Genomic DNA, 25,463 nt, shown 5'->3' with positions numbered 1-25,463 from the left:
CAGTATGGATAAGCTACGCCATATAAGCTACGCCTGTGAGGGCGGGAGTAATTCGTCCGCTTCATCTGAAGCGGAAATAGTGTTTTCACGGCGGATTTTTTGGGGAGCGAAACAATAGACTGACTTTCCTTTTCTTTAGTTTTATTTCTGAGCACTTTTAAGTTTAAAAACTATTCACCTAATATAGATATTGTGCAGTTTATTACTCAGATGCGGGAGAAGTAGGACTTAGCAAGGGCTATTGAAAACCAAAAAGAAAATTGGGGGTAGCCACGTATTTTTCAGAGATAATTAACCCACAATAACTCTATAAGGGATTAAAATACATGACAGACTATAGAATTGTTTTTCTAATTGAAGTTCGATTGTCTCTGAAAATTACGTGGCTACACCCAATTTTTTTGTGCATTCCAATCACCCTTGTTAACTTCTCCTTTTCCCGCATAGCTATACGCTGCGCAAATTAGTAACAGTTTTTCGCGTCATTCCGAGATGTGCTAAACGTAGACGCAGTAGCAAAAGTAGGCACCGTCCTTAACAGCACGCAATAAGAAATTATGCCTCGCATGCAATGGTAAGGCGTTAGGGAACTGGTTTCAACAGATTTGTTCGAAGAGGACCCACCTTGTCTGGGGTAGGAGAGTTATCGAAGGCACCACCTATTCCATGAACATTATTGACAAAATTTTATTGCCTTTACCGGGGTCACTTTAAACTCACTAATCAGATCACAGTATGATACGAACAGTGAATAATTCCAAAATTTTGGGTTTTAACTGTTGTTTTCCGTCTACTCGTGATTGTTTCAATCGGCTTTGGTTGAAATTCATTGTTCTTGTCCTACAATCTGAATCGCCAGATTGGCCCCGGTAACAGTAGTCGCACTGTTTAATTTGATTTTACACAATGATATTCAGCTAACAAGATTTATCGTTAATTGCTAGATAAACAAGAAAAGCGAGGCTTCAATCTCATTGTCATTTTTTAGTGCTGAATAGAAGGGTGGCTATGCAATAAAGACATCATCTTTTGAGGTTGGGGAAGGGAAGCGCAGGCAGAGACCACCATCTATTTTGTGGTTTGGTAGGTCGGGTTGTTCGGGCATAGTAGTTTTTTTTTTACTACTTCCCTTAAAAGATACGTTGTGAGTGTGTACATCTTGCTCTCAAAACCACAAAACTAGCAGTCGTCGTTTTGTACCCAGACGCCTAGCGCCTCACTCATTATGTAAATTAGTGCACCTTCCCGTGCTGCCTCGCGCTCACGTTCGTGTCCAGTATCTTTTCCATCGCGCTTGTTCAAATGTGAAATCCTGCTGAGAGGAGGCAGAGTGAAAGTGGCTACGCTGAACAATTTCAATTTGTTTTCCTGGGGGAAGGGAAAAAAATGTACTCTGCGAAATGTTTGTCGCCTGTTCAGTCAAGCCGAAATGGCAAAAATCCAAATTCTATTTTAGACTTCATGCGATATACACAACTGAGACAAAACAGTATTTCCGCCGGAGGGGGTTATATTGATCCAAACTGCATGGGATGGCGTGAGGCAGAGCGAATAGCGAACAGCAGCCGAGATACTGCGTCAGGTTATTTGTCAAGTTCAAACTAAAAAGTTAGAACCATTTGTTACAACTTAACATTCAACCGAGTACAACAAACAATACACTAAAAAGCAGGGCCCTTGAAAAGGGCAAGATTTTCGCACAGCTAGCCCCATACATTACTTTTGTTTACATTTTCTGGCTCAAACTCTATTCGCCCGTGCTTGCTGTTTGTGGAGGAGGGTTAATATGACAGTGGTGCATGTATAATTAATACTTGGGCTGTATCGAAGTCTTTCACACCAAAGTACCACCCAGCAGCTTAAGTTTAAGGGAATTTAATCTACAAACTCAAATGTTTGAGTACAGCAGGAAGTTGTAAATTTAAAAGAAAGAACTACAGTATTGAGTATGAGTCAATACAGGGCCTGGGGAAGGTTTAGAGGAGTTCATTCCTTACTATGAGAACATGAAACCACAGAGATTACTGCAGAAAGACCCAGAAATAGTTATTTCATAATCTTTGATACAATCCCGGATCCACCCCCTCAACACTCACAAGAAAATGCGTAGCCATAACCAAACAGGATTTTTCAAGGCTTCAGAAAGCGTCACAGCTGACAGTTCAGGATCGTCTATTTTCGAGGCCTTGATAATGGACTCACAAATTAGCCTTGCGACAGGCGCCGTTGGTTTTGCGGATCACTGCTTTTCAAAGGACCGTTGTTACAAAATACAAAACCGAAAACGGGAACAATAAGAACGGTATATAATCAAAACAAAGTCCTTCACAGACCATCACACCTCATTGTTAATGAGCTGGCCTTCACACAAACAATCCTCGTTAGTTACTTTAGACCAAGGTAAGTTCTGTATCTGTAGTTTGTACGGTTGTAATTTATGAATAAGTTATTTGTCCACACAATATCGATACAATGTCAATCTGGTAGGTTGGTATAATTAACGACAACCGAATTCAACTCAACCTGGTTACAACGGCAAACACTCGCAGCGGCTTGTGTTCAAAGGAATGGGAGACCGAATTTAATTTAAACAGTGGAGAGAGAGGTTCAAGGCTAGGACCAGCGAGAAATCATAAGCAAGAAGCGGCTTTGCGAAAGCGCTACTGAAAAAACAAAAAATTCTTTCAGTAAATTTGAAATTGAAACAATTGGAAATAACGAAACAGCCTCACGACCAAACCCAACAAGAAAAGTCCATTCCGCGCAAAGCAATATGAAAACTGAATAAATTGAAGATCGAAGAGGTGTAGTCTTCAACCTTTAATTTGCAAGGTTGTACTAGTTTTTAAGGATTTTATCCACAGACTCAGAAGTGAGTTTTGAATTTGAATGCTCCCACTTCAAGATTTCATTCACATACTCAAAAGAGAGAGTACACGGGAAAGGACTACTAACAAGCTTTCATTTGAAACGTGACAACTTAATATCTCATCCACAATCACCTTGTACAAAATACATGTAATAAGCAGCATCTCAGGAAAGCACTGTCTCGGTGGCTTTCATTTGAATGGTCACAATTAAAGATTTTATCGGTTCGAACGTTAGAGAAAGTTCGGAAATGATTGGGTTAGGGAACAGTTTCGCTTAGTAGGTTATAAATAGAAGGTACGAGATACTCAAGGAGATAAGTGCTTTCAAAGACTTGATGTCTATATAGCCTAAATTAATTAGCCTTGTACGTAATCACCCAGTATTCCCTTTTGTTCTGTTAAGAGCCCTTGGGGTTGTAGCTTCCTACTCGAAACACTTTCCAAGAGGCCGGTTCCTTTGCGCGCTAAACACCCACTTGACGATCACCCAAGCAGGACACATCTTCCTTGACACATGGTGAATTAGTGCTTTGTCATGGCGTTTCAATCCTTTTCAAAAATTTTGCGGTTATGCTTAGTTTGATGAACTCCATAAACGCGAGGAGCGTGTCAGATAAACAGGAATAATCGGACCGATGGTTTTGGCAAATGGCTTAACTCTCTATACCGCGTTTGCAAAAACTGAAGTGACTAAGAAGCTAATCTAGTGTCCATTAAAATGGATTTATACAAGAAAAAACAAAACAAAACAAAAACTGAAAGATTTAGTCTTTGTCAGTAGCGCCTATTTTTGTACTTTACGCTTAATCTTGATTCAAATTTCATTTTTGAATAACAACCAAAATTATTAAAAAACAGACAATTTTCCACACAATTTCGAGGACGTTTGGCCAAGAATAATACCTTTCTTTTGGACAGTTAACTGGCTTTGCGCGGTTCTCGCTATAATTCTTGTATTGGCGCTCACTCCTCCGCGTACTAAAAACCTCGTGTTGCTTAAGTGTGCCCGAGTTTGATCACGTTTTCAGGAAACCATCCGAGAAAAAAAATACTGTGTAAAACCGAAACACTTCTTAGACTGATTGCCCAGTAACTTCCCAATACACACGTCAAGTCTAAATTAACGTTTAACTTTTTAAGTTTCATAAAACGTCCGCATATAGTCTATTTATCTGCGGACGGGCCATAAGAAGGACCATAGAGTTTGCTCGTGTATTGATAGCAGTAGGATGCGATGCCATTTTTCAGTATTGAGCCTTTATGACTAATCTTCTTGACTGTTTGCGAACAGGAAAATTTTTCAAACCATAATATGCTGTATTGTTGATTCGCGCCTCATTAATCTTCAACACTGAATGCCTATTCTTATTCAGAGAACTTAGTGTAAAACCACTCAAACCAACCACACAACAGGTTTATCAACTGTACACTTAAATTTCTTTAGCCACCGGGGAGGGGAGGGGAGGGGGTGTGCGGCTCGCTTCTCCAAACCAGACCAAACCAAGTAATTTTCTGGTACTCTTTTTCAGTCCTGGCCTCTACTAATCATCCCAATTTTCAGACTGGTTTCTAGAATCCATACTCGTTTCTGTAAAATCCATACCCCTTTTCAGACTTTGAGACGAAAATATTTAAAATGTATACCTTATTACCGACCAAAACGGCTCAATGGCGCCGTACATACAAATATAACTTATGCAGGGGTAATCCCCCCCCCCGGGGCTTTAGCGACGAATATCACAAGCGAAACATTGCGTAAAACGAGCGAGACCCAAAGTTGACAGCCTGCTGAACAGTGCGCACAAATACGTTTACAAACGTTTCTTTCATAACTTTCACCCAACGGATTTCTGACGCCAAGTTAAGCAAAAACCAGAGGTCGTTGCAGGGACTAGCTTTGGACGTTAATTGGGGTGCAAACTTGCGTAAGTTGTACCCGCTTTGACGTAATGGACATTCCACGAGCTAGACGTGAAACGTAACACGTAGTAAGCGTGAACTGTTGGTAACTCGAAGGGGGCGTTTTCCCTGTTCTGTTTTCGGATTGAACAGAATAGCATTCTGCTGATTCTACTGAATATGAGGAAGTGCGTACTTTTGGCAAGCTATTCTGATTAATTTGAATGGGCGGAATTGTGTTCTTTGGGAAATGATATTGTATGTATTGTGTTATTCCTGAACTAGAATAAGAATAGTCAGAATTGCATTAAGAACACGCCCTGAGTGTTATAATAGATTTGCGATGAAGAGTTTGAATACCAAAACAATTTCATTTTCATTTTGTTCACGAGCGGCGACTGCAAGACGAATTTCACTGACTCGAAATTTGGCTTTCTCTTTACTTTTGTAGCTGCCAAATTTTCAAAAATGTGTTACGCAGAGAACTCCTTAACTGCAAGTACATTTAGAGTTAATGCAATTTGGCGTTTAAATTTGCGCGGGGAAAGCGCTGGTAATTAATACTCACAAACGACCAGCTGATCCAACGCCAGCCGTCCGCACGACGAACGTCAAAACTTGACTTTACTCCTGTCGTATGGACCAGGGGCCATTGGCAAATATAAAACTTAGCTTAGAACTCAAATAGTAACGTCGGTCGTTGACCCTTTAAGCGCCATCAGTATAGTTCACTACTTAATTTGCTGTTAATGTTACTGGAATAACGTTGGTAATGGCTCAAAGATCTAAAAGCTACTTCTTTGTAATTTATCCAATTTACCTCGAAAAGTACCTTGACACCTCCTTAACTCGGCGTTGAGTAGGCAAATTTGTTTTGATTGAAAGGCGTTTGAATTTCCGTTTTGTCTTTACGCGTTGTGCCTCGCACGTGTTCTTTTGTTGTAGAGTCAAAAGAAATGGCCTTCTTTATTGACTAAATATCACAATGAAGAACAAAGGATCGTTTACATACTTATAAAAGTACTCATCTGTTATAACTTACTCTGACAAATGATTATAAATGGAGTCTTCACGACTCATCATGAAGTACAATGCAGGCTCATTTCTGGCATATTCGGCGGACGAAAGTACTTGATAATCCATCAAATATTTTCGCGTGCCTGCGAGTGGTCAAAACGAGACACGTGACCCAATACGCCACAACTAAAATTTAGAAACATCAGATGATACTCCCCAAGTGATATTATCTAGTTCTCAACTTAACTCCCTCCAATACGATGAAAAAAATTCCAAACCTTCAAGATGGAAAAGCGTTTTGCTGTTGACAAAGACGAAGACATTTAATAACACCCTAAGCCACGCTTTGAGTCAAAATACCGCGCGCACTTTCAGGGAAAATATTTTAAGGGTAATAAACACAAAATAAGCTTTGAAATATGGAAGGATATTTCTCATTTCACCAAGCTCACAGTTTTACTTGAGCTCCCTTCTCGCCAAACTGTAAGCTTCTCGGAAAGGTTATATCGGCATACAAATCACCGTGCATATTTCGAGCGAACTAAAGGACACGGTATTCTGTTCCAATAACAGTCTCGGGAGGGGTAATACTTGTTCCACGAACGTTACCTCAACCCTGACCCTGCCGAACTTCCACGGACGAGAGAGGCACAAGATTTTCTTAACAATTTCAAGTGTGGATTCGAGATAACAAGGCTTTCCTCGAATTCCTAAAGGTCCTCGTCTAACGTAGATGCAAGTAATCGTAACTTACGAAATGCCAACTTCAGAACAGATTTCAGACAGACAAGTTGCGAAATTGGCTTGTGCGGGCGAGCGTGCGCCTCTTGATCAAGGTAACGGCAAATCATTGCCAGCATTCACAAATCTGTTCAAATCATGTTGGAACACGTTAGTTAAAAAATTGCGTATGCTTGGCACACAGTTTAGCTAAGGCCTTACTTTTACAATTTCCTGTCCACCCTCTATTCTTCCGCATGGCGACAAGTGCGCGCGTTTTAAATTCTTCTGAAACCCACGCGTGGGAGAGTTTGTATACGCACGTAATTCCGCGCCAAGACGGCAGTAAGTCTGGTCTTTTCTTTTCTCTTTTGATATTTATTTAGGCTGCGGGTTTTGTCGAAAGGTACCTGCCGAGTATGAAAGGTGGTTTTCGTGACTAGATTACCTCCCACTAAGAAAGTCCTTAGACTCTCAAGTGTTTAAGTAAAACGACAGCAAAACAAAAGGAACGTGTCTAAGAAGCACGTTGTGTTTCATGGTGTTTAAACACAGGGAATGTGATATGGTCGCCTTTGACAGCTGTTTTAAGTTGTTTAAATTTACAGTTTGTCGTGGACTTCCTATTATGCCAAGTAAATAAAACAACGTTTTACACAATGTGACAACAATTGTCAGGAAATGAAATTACGCTTTGTTGGCGGAGGTTAAATTACATTAACGCCGATTGACAATCGAAGCTCAAAACATATTAACGTTTATTTATTTCCTCGTTGGACCCCTCCCCCACCCCACCCCCCCGAGGGGTTACTCCTCTACATAAACTAGATAGTATCTGCAGCACCAAAGGGTGTGGTTTTTGAGACGTTTGGTCTGAAATAGGGTATGGATTTTAACCATTTTGGTCTGAAAAGTGTTTTGAATTTTGCAGTCTACAAAAGAGAACCGAGGAATTACATATTTTGGTCTGAAAGAGAGTCAGGGTTTGGAAAACCGAGCCGCACACTCCCACCAAAAATTCCCAGGAGTATACCCTCCCCCCCCCCCCCCCCACGAAGTTTTGTTAAACAACGATTCATGAAGTTACAAATGTTAGAAAAAGATCAATAAAATAATGGGAACCGTCGATAGCTAGCTCCATTCTTTCATTGCATCATCTCATATGAATAACAACTGAGTGTTAAGCTCGAGTTCCGTACAAGCTTGGTCACGTGCTAAATATAGTCTGGATAAGCTATTTTATAACAAAGAGGAAAACCTCGGACCACACAAATAATTCATTTTGTTTTAACAATACCTAAAAGCGGAACTTACTAGCTCTTTTTTGTTTAATACATGACAGCGGACAATCGCAGTTACGTTCGCTTCTAAGTTGCGAACTAAAATTCGGCTTGAACGGTGAATTTATAAAATATAATACATGCGAACTAAGGGTGGACGATTTTCAAGACATGAAAGACATTGTAATTATGTCTGCAACTTCAGTAATAGCAAAAGTCACTTTCATATCTTCATCTTTAACGGGAATATTGTCGACCATTTAAAAAATGACCAGCTCCCAGTGGTGTGATAGCTCAGTTGGTAGAGCACTGCACCAGTATCGCAGGGATTGGTTCATGAGTTCGAACCCTTTCACTTATTTCACTGAGAAAATAAGAGAGAAATATAAGTACAAAAACATTAAGTTCTGACTAATCGGGATGTGCTTGAAAATGCCTCAAGTATCAAAATTTTACTGCAAAATTCTGTCACTGAGAAGGCTTAAGTTTTGAGTGGTAATATTTATTTTTATTTATTCCGCAATGCCAAAAGAAAAAGAAAACCAAAAAAATCATCTTAATCAATATTAAAATGCATTAAATCGTGGTAAACTGTGAAACCACAGGGAATCTCCTTTCTTTGTGTGAAAGTGTTACCTAGTTCAGCACATTTTTACCCTGAGGTTCAAATGGCAGTACCCCAACATATATCATCAAACAATGGATTTTCTTTCAAGTTGACAGCGGTTAAAGTTAGATGGCGTGCGTCGAATTAAATATTAAAAATTCGATAAAACAAATTCTTGATATCGGTCACGTTCGCCGATTTTTGTCAAATAAACGGTACCATAAGGAAACGAAAATTTACTCTCTCGATTGCGTCCGCAGACGCAGTAAACGTTACACTGACGTTCGGCATCACATCAAGCAAATTGAGATTTCCTTTTCAGCTGGGAGACATTGGGTGAAATGTCGAAAAAGAATAAAACAAGCGCGCATGTGTGATGCACCTGGTTAAAACCAGCGTTACTAGCTTTTTATAAGTTGTAACCAAAAGCATAAACCGTCTACAAGATAGTTTGAACTCTCAACGAAACAAGCTCCTTAAGAATTTTGTCATTTGCACGTTAATCGTTTGTTTTTATGGAGGATGACCTTAACGCCATGTGCTCAAACAACACGCGACTCTCTTAAGCGGTACACACTGAATAGGCGTGTAGCAGACACCTGCCTATTATCACAACAAAATCATTGAAATTGTTCCTGCCTGATCTTCAGCCCAACAACCCAAAGATCGGTGGTGTTTGATCGGTGATAATATAATCTGTTTTGTTCCTCGTGGATCGCATTGGCGCTTGAACATAGAGTGATAATTACCTGGCTAATTACTGAACAAAGTGGCAATGTAAACAGGTTGTCGCCTACGTTGTGGCAATAAACTCTTTTTTGCTCGAAACTGACTGAAAACTGCAGTTCACGCCACGCAAAACCGACTGAACTGAGTGGAAATCAATATAAGCAATTTAAAATTCGTTTCCAAGTTTTTGCATCACTTGCATTCGAGAGAAAGTAAAATGACTGTCGCGCGCCACACAAAAGGGATTCCTATGCGAGGTTTAAAATGATGGCAATATCACAATTTCCCCACAAACATAGCATTACAGAAGTAAATAAATAATTTCCGCCGAAAATTGAAGAAGGCAACGTGATTTCTTGATTGATAAGTTCGAAGGTTTGAATTTGAACAGAAAAAGCTTCACTGTTCATCAAACAATCTACAACACCCCTTTGACAAATCAACTGAAAAGTCTACTCGACAAGCTTCTAAAATAGCAAATTATTGTCATTTAATTTCAATTCGAACAAAACTGCATTGAACAGGGCAGTTCTTCAGTTTTATGTAAATAAGACCGGCTAGACTTGGCATTTCGCTGTGAAATGAAGCTATGAATACTGCCTGCCCCCAGACCTAAAATATTTACTCCATTTTTGGAGTAGAAATAACTGATTATACTCACTCTGCGAAAATTACAAGATCATTTTATATATTGTCTCTAAAAGAAATACACCGTGTTTACACCAACTCTGGTAGGATTTAAAGATAACCAAGTTTTACGTTTATCTTGTTAAGAAGCGTTTCCATTCCTTTATTTTGAGTTAGTACAGCCGAAGTGAAAATGACGGACAAAAAGAACCTTTATTGTTGAGTTCTAAATGATAATTAAAAACTGGTACTAACCTTGGTTAGCTTAACCCTTTTTCCTAAATAGCCGAGCCTGGGTGTTTATTTTTGATCTGGTTAACGATGGTTTATTCAGCAGAAAATCGATGTAAAATACCGTCAGAGGATTATCTCAATACTCAACGAAGATGATTTTAGATATGGTTAACGCTGGTTCCATCGAGAACAAGCCACTCCCTTGTGTGTATAAATTAATCATTTTCCTCGCCTCCTTTAACTTAAATAATAAGCACCCACAAAATACTAAACAGTGAGGACTTCGTCTGGCCTTCGCTGAAATCAGCAAAAGATTCACACGCCTACAGCAGAGTAACAGAACTTCGCGCGGACTGAAAATGTCACAAAATGTTGCCGGGTTGCCAATCCTACTCGAAGGTTGCTTGGCCGCAATCCAACAGTTTCATCAAATTTAATCAAGTTGATTTTTTTTCTGAAAATAGAGTCATGGTACGGCAAGAAACCGGCACAGTAGTTCATTCAAGTTCTCGCGCAGTGCGAATAAAATGACTTCTTAATCTCGCCGCGCGCATGGAGCTTCCATGTAAGTTCAAGACAACAGCGATTCTTTCGTTTTCTCTGCATTCTCCCGCAAAAAAAAAAAAACTTGTGTTGGGGGAAAGTTCATTTGCGACATTAAGTCGACTGTTTGCCATTCCAATTTCTTCAAGGACATCTCAACACCAAGAAGTAAAAAAAAAAAAAGATCAAAAGTTATCTTGACCAAATCATTTATGCATGGTATTTGGGCCGTGACACTCAGAATATCAATCCAAGAAAAAAGCTTTGATTAAAATCGCACATAAACATGTATTCTGAAGTCTGGGAGTGAAAATAGCGCACCTTACCATAGCATGCTCCTTGAACCACACGTTTAATAAAGCAAGAAGAAATGATTAATCTATACAATCACGAAACCAGAATAATGCGACTTTTGGAACGTGAATTATTCCACGGTTTAGTTTCCATAAGAACCAACTTTAAGAACGTTTAGCACTGACGAAACATTCATCAAATTGCCAAAACAATGGCTTCCAAATAACAACTCGAGATATTTAAACTGTATGTTACCCAAAAACAAACTATAATTCGAAAAAAGCAACAAAGTGACCAGGCTGTTGCTACATTGAACGATTTATTTTTGGGGAGGTTTTCCTTTGGACTTTTTCTTGTTTACCATATTTGCTTGAAAAATCAAATTTACGAATGGCGTATTTTCGACAACAAACTGACTTCCTCTATAGAACCTTTGCCGCACAAAAGCGTGTTTTTAGCTAATGGCCGTGTGCTGATTTAAAACGGAATTTCTGAATAGTACAGGGGAAAAAAGAGTTGAAACAATACCATGAAAGGAACTTCAAAAATCTGGAATAAAACAGAGTGCAAAAGTTAAATGTTAGTAACACAAAGTCTAGGTTTACGAGGTTGCCAAAGGAAAAAATACAACTATACATGCAACCGTCTGCATTTTTCTTGATCCCCTCCCCAATTTAAAATAGCATTAACTAATGCGATGATATAGCAGAAAATACAAATATTTACGGATTCAGTGCCGTGAGTTGTAGGAATCACTGTTCAACTAAACCCACGAACCACCAAAAAGTGCATTATTTCATTTTTGCTTCTCTGTAAACAATATCGATTTTTTTTTCTTGAAGTAAAAAAAATTAGGTCACTCTCTTATTATTTCGACAAACATAAATGTTGTTTCAGTAAATCAGTGCCATCAACTTAAAATCGTTACATCGATATTAAAAAAACACATACACAAAAATATAGTAACGCCTTTGTCCGTATACCAGAGGTGAATCAGTTTCTGACCAAAAGAGATACAAAGCGCAAGAATATTCCAGAGATTACGAATTTGCAAATAAATGATTTGGTGTAACTTTTCGAAAACAGAAATCTTAACATGCCTGCCTGCACAGAAACGCATAAAGATCGACTTATCAAAAGCTTGCCTTATTTCTTGCTATAATTTAAAAACCTAGAGGCAAAATATGAGTACAAGAAAACACGAAGAAATTAACATTCGTTTACATTATAATCCCCAGTGATATCCCCACATTAATCCAGTTGAATTACTCGGTTTTACGTTGTTTTATCAAAAGAGATGAATTTATTTTAATTGTCTTCTGGGGAAAAATTTGAAACGTTGTTCATGCCAGGAATACGCAACGCCAAGATCTGAAATGAAACGAATCACAAGTGCGATGAACATTTCTTGACACTTTGTAAAAGGAAGTTTTGTACTCATGATCCGTGACTTTTATAGAATAACCTCGGGCTTATTGCCTTGAAAGTGAAACGAAGTAAAAGCGGTATTTTAATTTCGCAAGAAGCTTTTTAGCAATTCACTAATTTGTTATAAATGACTATTTCAAGATCAAATGATAACTTTTGATCATTTTCAAGACGAAAAAGCACCTTTAAAATCAATTTGATTCTGCTCCTGAATTGTGAACAACCAAAATCGCTGTCGACCGAAACTAAATTTTTTCACGCGTGAATCAAAATCTCTAACAGGTAGATTATTTTAAATGAATTTTATTTCCATGTACATTTTTGTTGGTAATTAGAACGACTGCTGTCAGAATGTATATCAGTATAAGTTGGAAAATGTTTAGCTTATTCGATAAGAACACACACAAAAATTCTTTCTTGTCGAAGAAAATGACAAAATAAAAACCTAATTTCCTGAATGAACCTCTGTGATGTAGCGTGGCGAGGGACGGGAAATTACGTCCCTTTTTTGTTATATTCCATTATTTTCCCGCCAAATAAAGCCATGAAAACTGTCAAAAGGTGACTATACTCTTTGCATCTTTTCTGTTTGTCTGAGTCGAGTTTCATGTGCGTATGGCCCTCTACAAAACCACGCCTAATCAATGCTCTACCGGACGCTATGTCGTCATACAACGCTCAAAAGAGAACCTCTTCCTGCCAAACCTATTATGAAGCAAATGCTTTTGTTTTGAATTTCTTCAGCTGGTGATGTTTCCCGTGAGTTTTTGTTTGCTTGCAATTTCCTCCTGGGGAACGCTGAAAGTTCCTTGCTCGTTCCACTGAAAAAGCAGTAGTTTCTTCATTGCCAAAACAAAACTTATGTCGCTGTCGCACGAAAGTTCCTCCTCAAAATAGTTCCATTATTTCGAATGATATTTCGCGGTACCAAATTGTAGCCGATTTGAGGGGTCTTTTTTCAACTTTCTTCTCACAAATAAGCGACCACAGCGCGAATAAATTACGTCCAATTTCTTTGGTTTACAGGTGAAACACAAAACAAGCAAATTAAAAAGTTTACTTGCTCATTTTCTATAGACGTAGTTGAAAAGACGCGGAGACAAACGAAATCGATGTATTTTAATGCTTAAAAAAATAATTCGAATGGGTTTCAAACCCTGGCAACAACCATATAATATCATATGTTCAGAGAACTCTTAAAATTATGCGTAAGTGATATGAATAGCCCAAAATTACACAAAAGTATTGGATTTTCGTTTTTCTCTACTAATCTTCTTCCACAATAAAACGATATACATTTACTGCGCGTTGATGATTTCAGAATCCACTACGATATATTTCGATTTCGAGGTCTTATTACTTTCGCTCGAGGCAAACTAGTAACGTATACAACGAGTCGTGTATCTTTCTCGCTCTTTATTGAACAAAGCAGTAATGAACAGTTAATAGCTACCACAGACACTTAAAAATTTACTCGGCGAAGAGTGGCTCTTGAAATATAACAGGGATAATGGCTCATCTCAAATCAAACACTGCCGCGGGTTAAATCCAATACTAATTTTCCTGCCAAAGAAACCGGAGAACGTTGACATTTATTCAAGGTTCGAAAGCGAGCCGCGAAACTATTGCGCCTCGCTGAGAATCTTTGGTTTTTAAATGATCGACTTTTCAAAGGACGCCTTTTGTGTCCCCAAGAATGGGAAGATAAAAGAAAAACAAACAATTTTTTTTTTTCTACAATCGCGATCGTTTGCGATTAAATTTTGAGCATTTTGTTGACTACTTGATATCTCAACTTTCTAAAAAAAATTTTCAGTTTTTACCTTCGAGGCTAAGCATTAGTTTGAAAATTCCATTTGACATTTTTTCATAATTCCAGAGAGTGAGAAGTTTAATTGGAGTTGCTCTTAAAAAGAGCTACGACACCAAAATTATAAAACTGTAGCTTATTAGTCTAAAAGCCGACTCGTTAATTGCTCGTTAAAGTGCACGGCAATCGACTACGCAGTCTTTCTTTTTCCCATCAATAAGAGCTCTTTTGTGTTGCTGTGTTTATTCTAACTTGGAAGGTTGTTTTTATTCAAACAGCGCCTTTACGCACTCTAAACCAAAACCCTTTCTTCATGCGGCAAGCGGCGACGCTTTCGTTTACAGGACAAAACCTACAACACTGAACTAAAATCTGAGTTCAAATCAACTCGCAAATTTTATTTCGCGAAAGAAAAAACCTTGTACAATTAACATTGAAATGAGGTAGAAACGACTAATTTCAAAGAACAAGAGACACGATTCAGAATTGTATTTTATACATTTCGCGCGCTGCCCTTTTAGGGAAGATTAAAGCGAGTAGAAACAATATTCCGAAAAACATCATTATTCTGTTCGCCATTAACTCTTTTTAAACCAGAGCAGTAATGTTTTAAGGATAACTTTTAGTGCCTTTTTGCATTCAGTCGACTAATGGAAATTAAAGAAAGCTTGTTTTCTGGCTATTGTATTCGCCGACGGCAAGTTTGCAAGTGGAAATACATATTTCTGTTAAGCTTTCTCTCCAACACAAAGAAGCCACGAAATGCGTAGCCTCTGGGAAATTGATGTAAGAACACAAATGTTTGGATACCATAATTAACAATTAATTGACTCGGCCACTGCGCATACAGCGATAAAGAGTTGCACTTTTTCCTACGACACTTGAGAGTCCTTTAAACGAGAAATAATACTGAAAATATCAATTGACGTCGTAATTTGCGCAAATGCCACGAGCGATCGTGTTGAAAAAAAATTCCTAGCTTTCAAGAAACGACAAAATGCTTCTAGCTTTTCCCCTTCAAAACCGATAAAAAATCGCAAAATAATGTACACAAGACACAAATTAACAGTTTTGTGATTGCAGTATTGGATAACAAAAAAATGGCAAGACAAATATTTAGCACAAACTTACTAAGTGGAAGGCGGAGAGATTCAACATGGCTGTATAATTACACGCAAAAGCCTTGAGAAATAACAATTGTCAAGAGGTTTCTTCCCCTTTTTTCTCTGTTTTTGGAAGTGAGAGACTCTCAACTCCTAGAGAAGTCAGCTGACGTAAGTTTTATGAGAATAACTTTGCAAAAACCCTTAGGCTTGGCGCGGTTTATATAACTCAACGCTAATCGCTATAAACAATATATCGAACGTAAAATTCTCCAAAGAGACCGCTAGCAGGGCATCGAGGTGACACGACTCCTACTCGTCGAGAGAAGGTAAAATTTATATATATTTAAAAGAAAAATAAACGAAAGGGTAGAAATTATTAGTATATTTTACAGACTCGCAAATTGCACAAAAACTCAGTAATGTTATACATTTCTGTTTGTCCATTTCTCAGCGTGAAGCATGAAATGTTTGTTCACTTTTAACTGACCCTTGCGGTGAATAAGACAACACTGGGTTGCTAAAAATATTGTTTATTTATTAACTAAAAAAGAAAGATACTTTGTTATTTTTTCACGTTGTAGTTTTCAAAATACGCTCAGTTTAGCGTTGATTCCAATAACCCCAACAGTGTAGGTTTTAGGTATATATCAGAGACAAAACTTAAAAACACTAAATTTTCGCTTCACAGTGTCAATTACGGCCGACTAATATAAATGTACATCTTTGATAAAAATCAGACATTAAATTGCTTAAAATGAAAACATACATCATGCCACAAGAACAGACGAATGTAAGAATACTTGTCTTTCTCGGAAGCTAGTATGAATCTTTTTTTATCGTTCTCCGCATTTTGTTAATACACTGCGAAATTCAGTGCTCGGTATTAAATGTCTCAGTGAAATTCTGTCTAAAAATTCGCTCAAATTTTCGATTTTCGCATGAAACGTTACAGATAGGGCATTCTTTCGAGATATATTTCAATGAAAGAAGACAGCAATTTATCGCGGATAAGATCAAAATTTAAAGGATTTTATATCTTAATGACCCGCGAAGTTTCGCTCTATTTTCTGTTATCAAGACAGGTGCTACTACAAACGTTTGGGACTTTGAACATTCTGCACGGAAAATGATGGTTCAGAACTTAAGAAAAAAATATATTGAAGTAAATGCCCTCTTTCTGAGATTACAAATGTTTTTCAATGTACTCCAACTTACTTGGAAACAATGCCTATCCACTTTGCCTTGTCAGTGTGGCTTTTATAGAGCGCTATTTTCACTTCCTTTCGCGAGAAACGCTGGAGTAATCGGAAACAGCCATTTTCGATGTCAGCGCAGTCTAGTTGGTTTACCGAAACTATGCCATGCGAATAACTGTTTAGCCTTTTCAATTCAAACCAAGGAACCAATTTAGCGTCAAAACCGCGATCTATAGCCACTGTTTTCTGCGTCCCTATTAACATGTCTTTTGTATGGACGGCGAATTTCACTTGCTGGAAATGCAAATTGATCAAACTATGGTCGTATTAGCAGACAAATCGTTTCATTCTACGTCCATTCTGTGCGGGGTAAACATTTATTCTTGGCTTTTTTCTTTTTAGCCATTTCAACGGCTTTCCATTGTGCGTTGTTTTGAAAATTAAAGAAAGATTGTTTTAGATGGGACGAATCTTACCGCCGTGGGACCACCACATGGTCATGATAATTTCCCAACTCCCGGTAAGCGAATAAAGTGATAATTTTTAAAGATTGCTCGCAAACTTTTTGTAATTCGTACAGATTTCGCAGTCACCAAACGCACGTGTAAATTCGCTGTTAAATGCTATCGTGTTTCTTTTCTATTCTAGTTATCGCGCCAGCAATAAAGATTGCTTTATTCTGGGTTTTAGAGCACAGTCAGCTTCAAATGAAAGTGCTTTAGCATTCTCTACAGGTGATAACCCAATTTATGTAAACGACTTTCGCCGTCGAACAAAAACATAACAGAAATCGCTCGCGTTCCTTATCAGAAAAAAAAAAGAGAAGAACAAATTCTTCAGTTCACTGCCCTGCCGAAATAATCTCTCGCAAGACCTTTGGACTTGAACATTACTTATAAAATTTAAATTATTTTTTTCGTGTCGAAGACAGGTGTACAGTAAATTTTGGCTACTCTCTTCTCAAAGATGCCCTCGTATCAAGAAAAGCTGATCAAATTCAAAGACAATGCTCTTTGTTTAGCGTCGCAAATATGGCCATAAAAGGAGATTTTGCAACAATAGCTTTAGCGCTAAACAAAGGCTTATTAATTCAGGAGGGAAATTCAAACTCGCTGTTATTACAATAGCAAAATTCACGAGGGAAATTCAAAACTAGCCGATGACTGCACGAGTTCGAAATTTGCATATTTGGCGAAAGCGTCGCGTCGCGAGTGAAAGCGTGATGGTTTTAAACTAACACCTCTTCTTTAAGAGCCGCACTAGCAACCGATGCTTTTGTTTTAAGACTAAATGACAACGACCACATTGATCCTTTTCAATCAAACGGTCTAATCGGGCGATTTTTCCGATCCAAAGCGCGAGTTTTCATAAACGAAGCCTTTTCTTTCCTTTCTTTTTTTTACGAGTAAGGCAAGTTAGTTTTGAAATTCACAACTCTTGACCAAGTGAAACCATCGATAAAAGCTTCACTGTTTTGCGGCGTTGCGCTGCGCGCTATTATCAACTGATCCAATATTGTATAAAATAATTTAGCATTTCCAGGTTTCTTGCTTGGGATCAATAACAATAATAGTAAACCTTCCACAACTTTCCAAACCCCTCTCCCCTAGTGCCGCTAATTTGACACGCCGACAATTTTGTGACGATTAAAAATTCATCTTCGCCGAGTCTCGGAACAATTCCCCAAGCGCAATAAACAACAAAAGGCTTTTGTTTGGACTTGTTAAGACGAATTTGACTCACTACAATGAACCATTTCTTGATACGCTGAGCGTTGTTTTGGATCCATGTTTTAGTCTGGCAAGAGATCGCCTAACATCAACCTTTGTCTAAACACCAGGTTTAATTCGGCGGTTAAAGTATATTTACAAACCGGCTAAAAAGTATCACAATGTTGCACTGCGAGCACTGAAAATCAATAAAGTGTAATGAAATCTACTTCTCTCGTGAACGCAGCTTAATTTGACAACGAAAGCATTGCTCTTGTGGCTAGCCTGGAGCTATGACAGGGCTTTTACTAAGAAGTAAAAATGTCTGGGAAATGCCATCATAATCATTTGGTTTTCTCAAAAAATAAATTATAGCAATATCAGATATTTGCTTTCCAATTACGGCGGAAATTTCACGAGTGGGCAATTTTTTTTTCCTGCTATTCCAATCGACAATTGAAGTTGTCGATATTCATTCAAAACAAAAGATAAAAAACATAACAAAAGGCGTTGTTTTGGTAAACCTTTATTCGTTTTGTCAAATTTTCATTTTGCGCCTTTCGTTCTCTCGTGGTAAATTAACAGTGGGGGAGATGAACGAAATTTTCAACTTTGTCTAATTGGAAATGGTTTGCAGCTAAAATCCCCTTCCTTAAATTTTTTGCGGCCGTAACAATTGAAGCTATACTCCGCAGCAAATAACATAATTAAAGCCAGTTTTTGTCTCCTTATTAGTAAAGTAAACAGAAAGGAAATCAACTCGAATTCAAACACAAACGCGTCTAGTGTTACTTCTCAAACACAGCTCTGTTTTGCTGCAAGTGGAGCCGTTAGTAATCAACTCGACTCCCACGGCTTCGCACCAGAAATTTTCAAGATGATTGAAAAATGCTTCAACCCCACGGAAACGTCCAAACAATAAACGAAAGGCGACCGGATCGCAGGAGTCTCGCTGAGCAAAAATAAACATAAAATTGAAAAACACTACACTGCTATTCGCGACGCACACACGCTAAAGAAAAGTAGATGTTTAAAATTTCGGCTTAGACAATAGCACTCACAATGACCACAATAAAATTTGCCAATTCTCAATTTGGAAATATTTATCTAGCGGTGCAAATCGGCTGTAACCAAAGTTCTTAATGACTCTGCAAATACTACGCTTCTATCATTGGTCTAGATCTAATTTATCAGTATTTTTTCGGAGTTAATACAATCAGCGCGGGAAGTGCTCGCACTTTGCAAACCCGGCCATGCACGGAAGACGAGCGCGTAGAAATTTAAATGTGTTTTGCCCTCTTAGTTTTCTGATCCACGAGTACAAAAGACCAAGACCCCCAGACCACAGTTTGAAAAGCTTTTCTCTTTTCACTTATTGTGTCGTTCAATGAAAACCAATTGACCTCGAAGATCCGAAGTTCGCTGCGATTATTCGCGAAACGGATAGCACAATGAGGCTTTCATTATGCAAATTGCTCCTGGGAGTCCATTAAATAGAGAAAAGCTGAAAAGTTTGTAAATCTCTTTAAAAAAGCGACAATGACGCACAGAAAGCAAGGTAAGCCCCTAATGAAACACGTGCAAAGCGAACAATAGCGGATGCCGCAGATGTGGTAAAGGTATTGAGCGGAAAACATTATTATATTGAAATAGTTTGAAAGGCGCACCTGCGTGCCTCGCGCAGGTGTTGACCGCTATCATTAGAATAAAGTTTGAATGACAGAGCAAACACAACCGAAAACTTGCAATAACTCAGCGCCCATTGCGCTGTAATCCCGCGCTTAGTATTCCCACTTGGCCATCGTTTTTGTGGTTTCACAAACAGCGCCCCTCGGTTGCCAAACGAAAGATTTTTCCTTCTAAAGCACGTGCTTGAGAAAGCATGGCGCAAGAGCTACCGCCGAAATTTCCCGCATGTTGATTGGCCGAGAGCGGAAATATACATAATTCATGCCCAAATAATTAACACCTATTGTTTACTTCTCGTATTATTATTGAAATGAAATATTAGCATTGTCCTATTATATCATTATATCCATCAGCCATAATCACGCCTGGAAGTTGCTGTAGCAGTTGAGCCGGCCGACCAAGCACAAAACAGTCCGAGGTTGCTCCTTTGAAAACAGTTTGACTGAACCCGGTCTCGCGTGAAGATCAACTCACACTCACTCTTAACAAAGTTACACCGCTCCGATTAGCAACTAACTCTACGAGTATGGGTAAGCAAGACGAAGGGCATATTAAGAGACCCATGAACGCGTTTATGGTGTGGAGTCGCGGCAAGAGAAAGCAGTACGCGGCGATAAACCCGCGAATGCACAACTCTGAGATAAGCAAACGGCTCGGAGCAGAGTGGAAAATGCTCTCGCAAGACGAGAAGGAACCGTTCGTGGCCGAGGCGAAACGACTGCAAGCAATCCACATCCAAGAGCATCCGGACTATAAGTACAAACCGAAGCGACGCAAGCCGAAATCACTGCAGAAGAAAGAGCTATCAGCCCCGATGTTTTCCCCATACAGTGCTCCAATGATGGCGGTTGACAAATTCCCAACGAATCAATTGCCTCAAACAATAGCTCATTCAACTGCTTTGTCCGCGGATCCAATGTATTCCAAAATAAATGGGGCAACAGCGTTTCATCACTCCGTTTCGCCGGGCTATCCAGTCATCTACCCGAATGTAACCGCAGTTAACAGTCACCACTCCGTCACTCCGCCATCACGTCAGCTCTTCGCTAGTTCTTTGGATTCAACGCACTCATTTCGTCCCGCGGATGTGATGAGCCACAACCGGGCACTGTACACCAGCCAAGCTTTCCAACCCGCTCTACCCTCGCAAATCCAACAGAGAATTTCAAGCGTGGACGAGACGCGCGGTGGGGCAATGGCAAACGGCTCGCCCAGTCCAACAGCTTCAAGTAGCGAAGCGCCAAGCAAGCCGAGTGGATACACAGTCTCTACTGCAGAACTGAGCGGCCAGAGAGTGTCAGGAGTTTGGCAACCACAGCAGGACTTATCCCGACCTGTGGCTTATGTCCCGGTATTGCTTTAAATTTCTTATGTATTTGTGCCACACCTTTTTAATTTAAGAGCTAGTGATAGAGTGATATGGAAAAATCAGGGCCATGATCCTGAAAGTCATTTCTCGACAGGCCTTGTCAACCTACGTAACACGTTTTACTCAACGAGTTTCTAATCGAGAGCGGAGATCAAATTCGTTCGAATATGTTTGTTAGTTCCTATTTTTTTCTCCGTTAGAGTTAAGTTTATTAGTGCTTGCGAGTACATTAGAAGCAAGTGTTAATGTGTCTTTTAAACGCCTTTTCAGTTTGCGTTAGTTGAAATTTCTGTATTCTTTCTAGGAGCAAATTTCCGTTTGTCACAAAGAGCGCGGGCTTGTGATAAATGCGGTTTAATGAGGGACAATTTCTATCTTACAATGAATAATGACAATATTCTGACAAACAGTACAATAACTCGGTTATGTAAAGTAACAACATAAACCTTGCTACAAACATTCAATTTTCTGTAGTGCCGTAACCAGTTTTCGAGCTGAAACTTGCCGAATTCGCTCAAGCGAAATCGAAAACGTTGCTACACTTTTTCTTTCGTTTAATATATGCGCATTTGTACCTGCATACGTATGTTGCGAACAAACAAAAACTACATGCAGGAATGGTTTTATCTCGAAGGAAGTGTACCCGAAGGTAACCACAGATCAGTCTCGATTGAGCGGGTTGTATTTGACACTAGAGCATCGTCCTATATATATTTTAACAATGCTCTAATCTTGGAACTCAAACTAACATTCTGTTCGGGCTATTGTTATGCAAAGATTGTAATTCACTTAATGCGATAAAACAAGTGGCCACGTCAAAGCCAAGAACAAAACAATATTCTAAATATCTCGGTAGAACTTTCTTTTTAGTGTGATCAATAAGATAGCAATGTTTACACAATGTTCATCGCCTGTATCGTTAACATGCAAGCCCGCGCTCTAGACCGAAACGAGCGAAAAGATCACCTGAAATATTTATTTTTTTTCACTTTTTGCATATTTATGACAGCGGTGTGATCAAACGCTTGGTTTGCCATTTACGACGCTAGTTTCCACAAAGTTTATGTCGCTGAGATTGTGAAACTAGCAAGGTTAACGAAGTTTTTCAGAGATACTTAAGTTTTAAGTAGCACGAGTAGTTTACTTCCATTAGCTCGCGTTACCAGCTTTTTGTTTTTGTCAAAATTATAAATTATAACATCGAACCCACATGCCAAACGCATGGTAGAACATGAAGATTTAATTTATGCTTCAGCGACCCACTCGCATGCATGCCAAGTTCGGCAAGGAGAAAGCGAAACTCTTGGCCGTGTAAACTTTTCAAACAAAAAAATTACTGCGAACTTTGAGTGACTCTGAAAGCCTAGCATTAGCGATTTGGCCTAACACTCGGCGCAAGGCACCAGTAAATTGAAATTAATTTATTGAATTGCCTTGACTCTGCATGCAGATTCTCTTTATAAATTAATGAGCTCTTTGAGACTTTGTTGACTGTGGGTAGAGTCGAGACCTAACCCTGTATATAGACACTGGTATATATAACTTTAAATGAACCAAGGCTTTAAATGGAAGACGAACCGGCCAGCAAAACCGACCACAGTATTTCTCGGACAAAAGTTGATATCCAGAATAACGTTTTCGTTTCTCCGAATGTAGGAACTTTTGTTGGCTAAATATTCTTTTATTTTGTGTACGCGTTATTTAAAAATATTGTTAAAAATATGTAGTAAAGTTCATTAACGGATGGGCAAATTAAAAGTTTTTCTCTGTTCACGTCTGATAGCGATTCAACAACACGCCCATTTTAATTTCGCTTAACTTAATGATATTTCGATAATCGAAAACCGGCGTTATTTTTGCCTTGTGCAAAGTTTTGTACTTTTCTTGACAGAGGTTTAAATCAAATATATTTAACTGTAATGTAGAAGGGTTTTTTTTAAACATGAATACATGAATCCTGTAACAAACTTAACACAACATTGGGAAGAGAAACAAATCCCTTCAGCGGGAAAATTAGCCTTTTGTTCTCTCAATCAAACTGTAAAATGAGACAACCTATATATTAGGTTTAAGCCGTGTACATGAAAACCTTTTGTAAAAGTTTTCATTTTTCCGTTGAATACTTAGCAAATTATAACATATCAGAATTACGCTGATATTTGAAAAGAAGTATGTATAATTCCTATCCATGTAATATAAAAAGAAAAATAAAAGCGTGGTGTGTAAAAATCATTTTGTAGTAGTTGATTTATGTAAAGTAATATGCGGCTGAAAATTTTTCGTTGGCGGGGAAGTTAAACTGGCGGTCTCGGAGAGATTAGAACACCGGGTGGAGTTTGTAGTTAGAGTTCACAAATGCCTCCTCAAATCGTCCGTTTTTCTTCGTTTTCCGCAGAAATTTCGTGTGAATTAACGGGAATACAAGCCAACTTCTACACGAGATGTTTGGCAAAAATGGCGTTTATTCAGTTGCACAAACTGAAGGCTGTCAAAAGCAAATTTCATCACGTTTAAGCTTTCCTCCGTGAATGAAATGAATCCAAGGTTATGTAAACGAAAAACACACCAAGCGAGTGCAGAAATGTGTCACAAATTTAAATGACTTAGCATGGGATTACGTTCGCCTGTCTTCATGACATCTCCTAGTTGTTTAGGGTTGGTTGCATCGTTCTTGTTTATGAAATAACCCCTAATTAACAACGCCCGTAGAAAATTATAACATGAAGTATTTTTCACACTTCAATGAGAACCAAGTGTGAATTATGTTTTTATTTCTTGAACATTCATGAAAAAGCTTAAGTCCTCTTCTCCTTTTCCTATACCTTATTCAGGGCAAACTATTTCTCGTTATTATCATTATTACTATACATGGTGCTTGTACTGTGCTAGACAATAAACAAGGCGTCTATTTTTCTTTCCCATCGTGGGCGATTTAGGAATAATGAATGCGGAAATTCTACACCAGCTTGCGTTGGTGGGCATATAATTTAATTTCCTTGTACAACGACAGCTCTTACTCGAAAAAAGAAAAAAGAATTTGTTAGCGCTAGTTAGCTGAAATATTACAGTTAAATCGTTCACCTACGAGATAATATAACAAGGGAAGTGTCATTTGTTTTCATTTTGTTTGATGGAATTAAAACGAAGAGCTTTGCCTCACGGAACAATCGATTTTTTCGCACACTAAGCTATAGATATGAGAAACTATAGCCCGCGACAACGATAAAGAAATTGCAACAAAAGACAGCTTTACAATACAGGTTACCCCGAAGAAAAGAGTAAACAATGACTTACAACATGTGAAGACAACGCATTGTGCTAACACCATGTTGGACGTTATTGTCATTTTTATTAGCCATGTGGAGCGCACACGCCACGCACATTTGAAAGACTTTCCTTTGAAGCTGAAACCTTCGCTTTATAGAGTCATCTCCCAGTTGTCGCGTTATTGTTTTAGCCCCATTTTAACCCAGATTTGATTTCTTTATTGGAAAAACTTTGCATTCACTTCTTTGAGAGCATAAAGCACATTGTTTTTCGCGCACGCAACTTGCGAATATCACAATAGAAGTACTTCATTCTTCGTGAAAAAAGAAAAATTCTATTTAAAAAATGTAACCGCCTTCACAATGAACTCGGGGACAAATCGAAGTGGGTGAGAAGCTGGCTATACATCTTTTGTGTAATTTGAACTTTGAATAAAGGAGCCTTAAATTCGTGCTTTCTTAAATCAATGATCACAAGCAACGGATATACAAAGAAGAAAATACAATATTGCTCTCATAAACTAATAATGGGTTTATCGGTGTTCAAAAAGGCCTTTCACACGATGTTATCAACCCATACTTCCCTTTAATTAACTGGATTTAAGACTGTTTAATTAGGTGTTAACAAACGCTAGATCCACGTTGAAGAAACGGCGATATTTCGCGCATCACTATCCCTCACGCTTTTAACACCTTGTTAGCGCGAATTCTGTGCAAACAGATCTGCCTCAAGTTTTACCTCGCATTCACTCACTTGCGGCAAATATTTTCACCTCACTTCGCCAATTTATTACTTCGTCTTCACCATACTTTAGCGATAACATCGAACATTTCCTTTCGGGATATTAAACGAGTCATTTCTAATCAACAGTTTCAAAAAATAGATAACACGAAATGATTTCTTTATGACAAGGTACGAGCGAAGTTTGGTAAACATTGCATTCACTGATACGCACGCGAATGAAGTCGGCTTTTGTTTTTATGCATTACGCCTCGCTCTTCCTGCGAACAATGAGGTCGAGATAATTACTTTGAAGAACAACTGCGAGCATAGTGACCGAGTACAAGTT

The 25,463-nt window shown here is 38.6% G+C and overlaps 1 protein-coding gene across 1 annotated transcript; it reads left to right on the top strand.

Moving 5' to 3' along the window:
- Positions 1-2,169: 2,169 nt before the first annotated feature.
- On the top strand, positions 2,170-23,359 carry LOC146478163 (uncharacterized). The gene is made up of 2 exons (XM_085112887.1): positions 2,170-2,400; positions 20,112-23,359. The coding sequence occupies exon 2, from the start codon at positions 20,285-20,287 to the stop codon at positions 21,119-21,121; it is 837 nt and encodes a 278-aa protein (XP_084969013.1). The 5' UTR covers positions 2,170-2,400; positions 20,112-20,284; the 3' UTR covers positions 21,122-23,359.
- The last annotated feature ends 2,104 nt before the right edge of the window (positions 23,360-25,463 follow it).

Source organism: Pavona decussata, unplaced genomic scaffold (genome assembly GCF_977016875.1).
Source record: "Pavona decussata unplaced genomic scaffold, jaPavDecu1.1 SCAFFOLD_67, whole genome shotgun sequence".
NCBI classification, from domain to species: domain Eukaryota; kingdom Metazoa; phylum Cnidaria; class Anthozoa; order Scleractinia; family Agariciidae; genus Pavona; species Pavona decussata.
The sequence above is the reverse complement of the archived record's forward strand: the minus strand, read 5'-3'. Positions and strand labels throughout refer to the sequence as shown.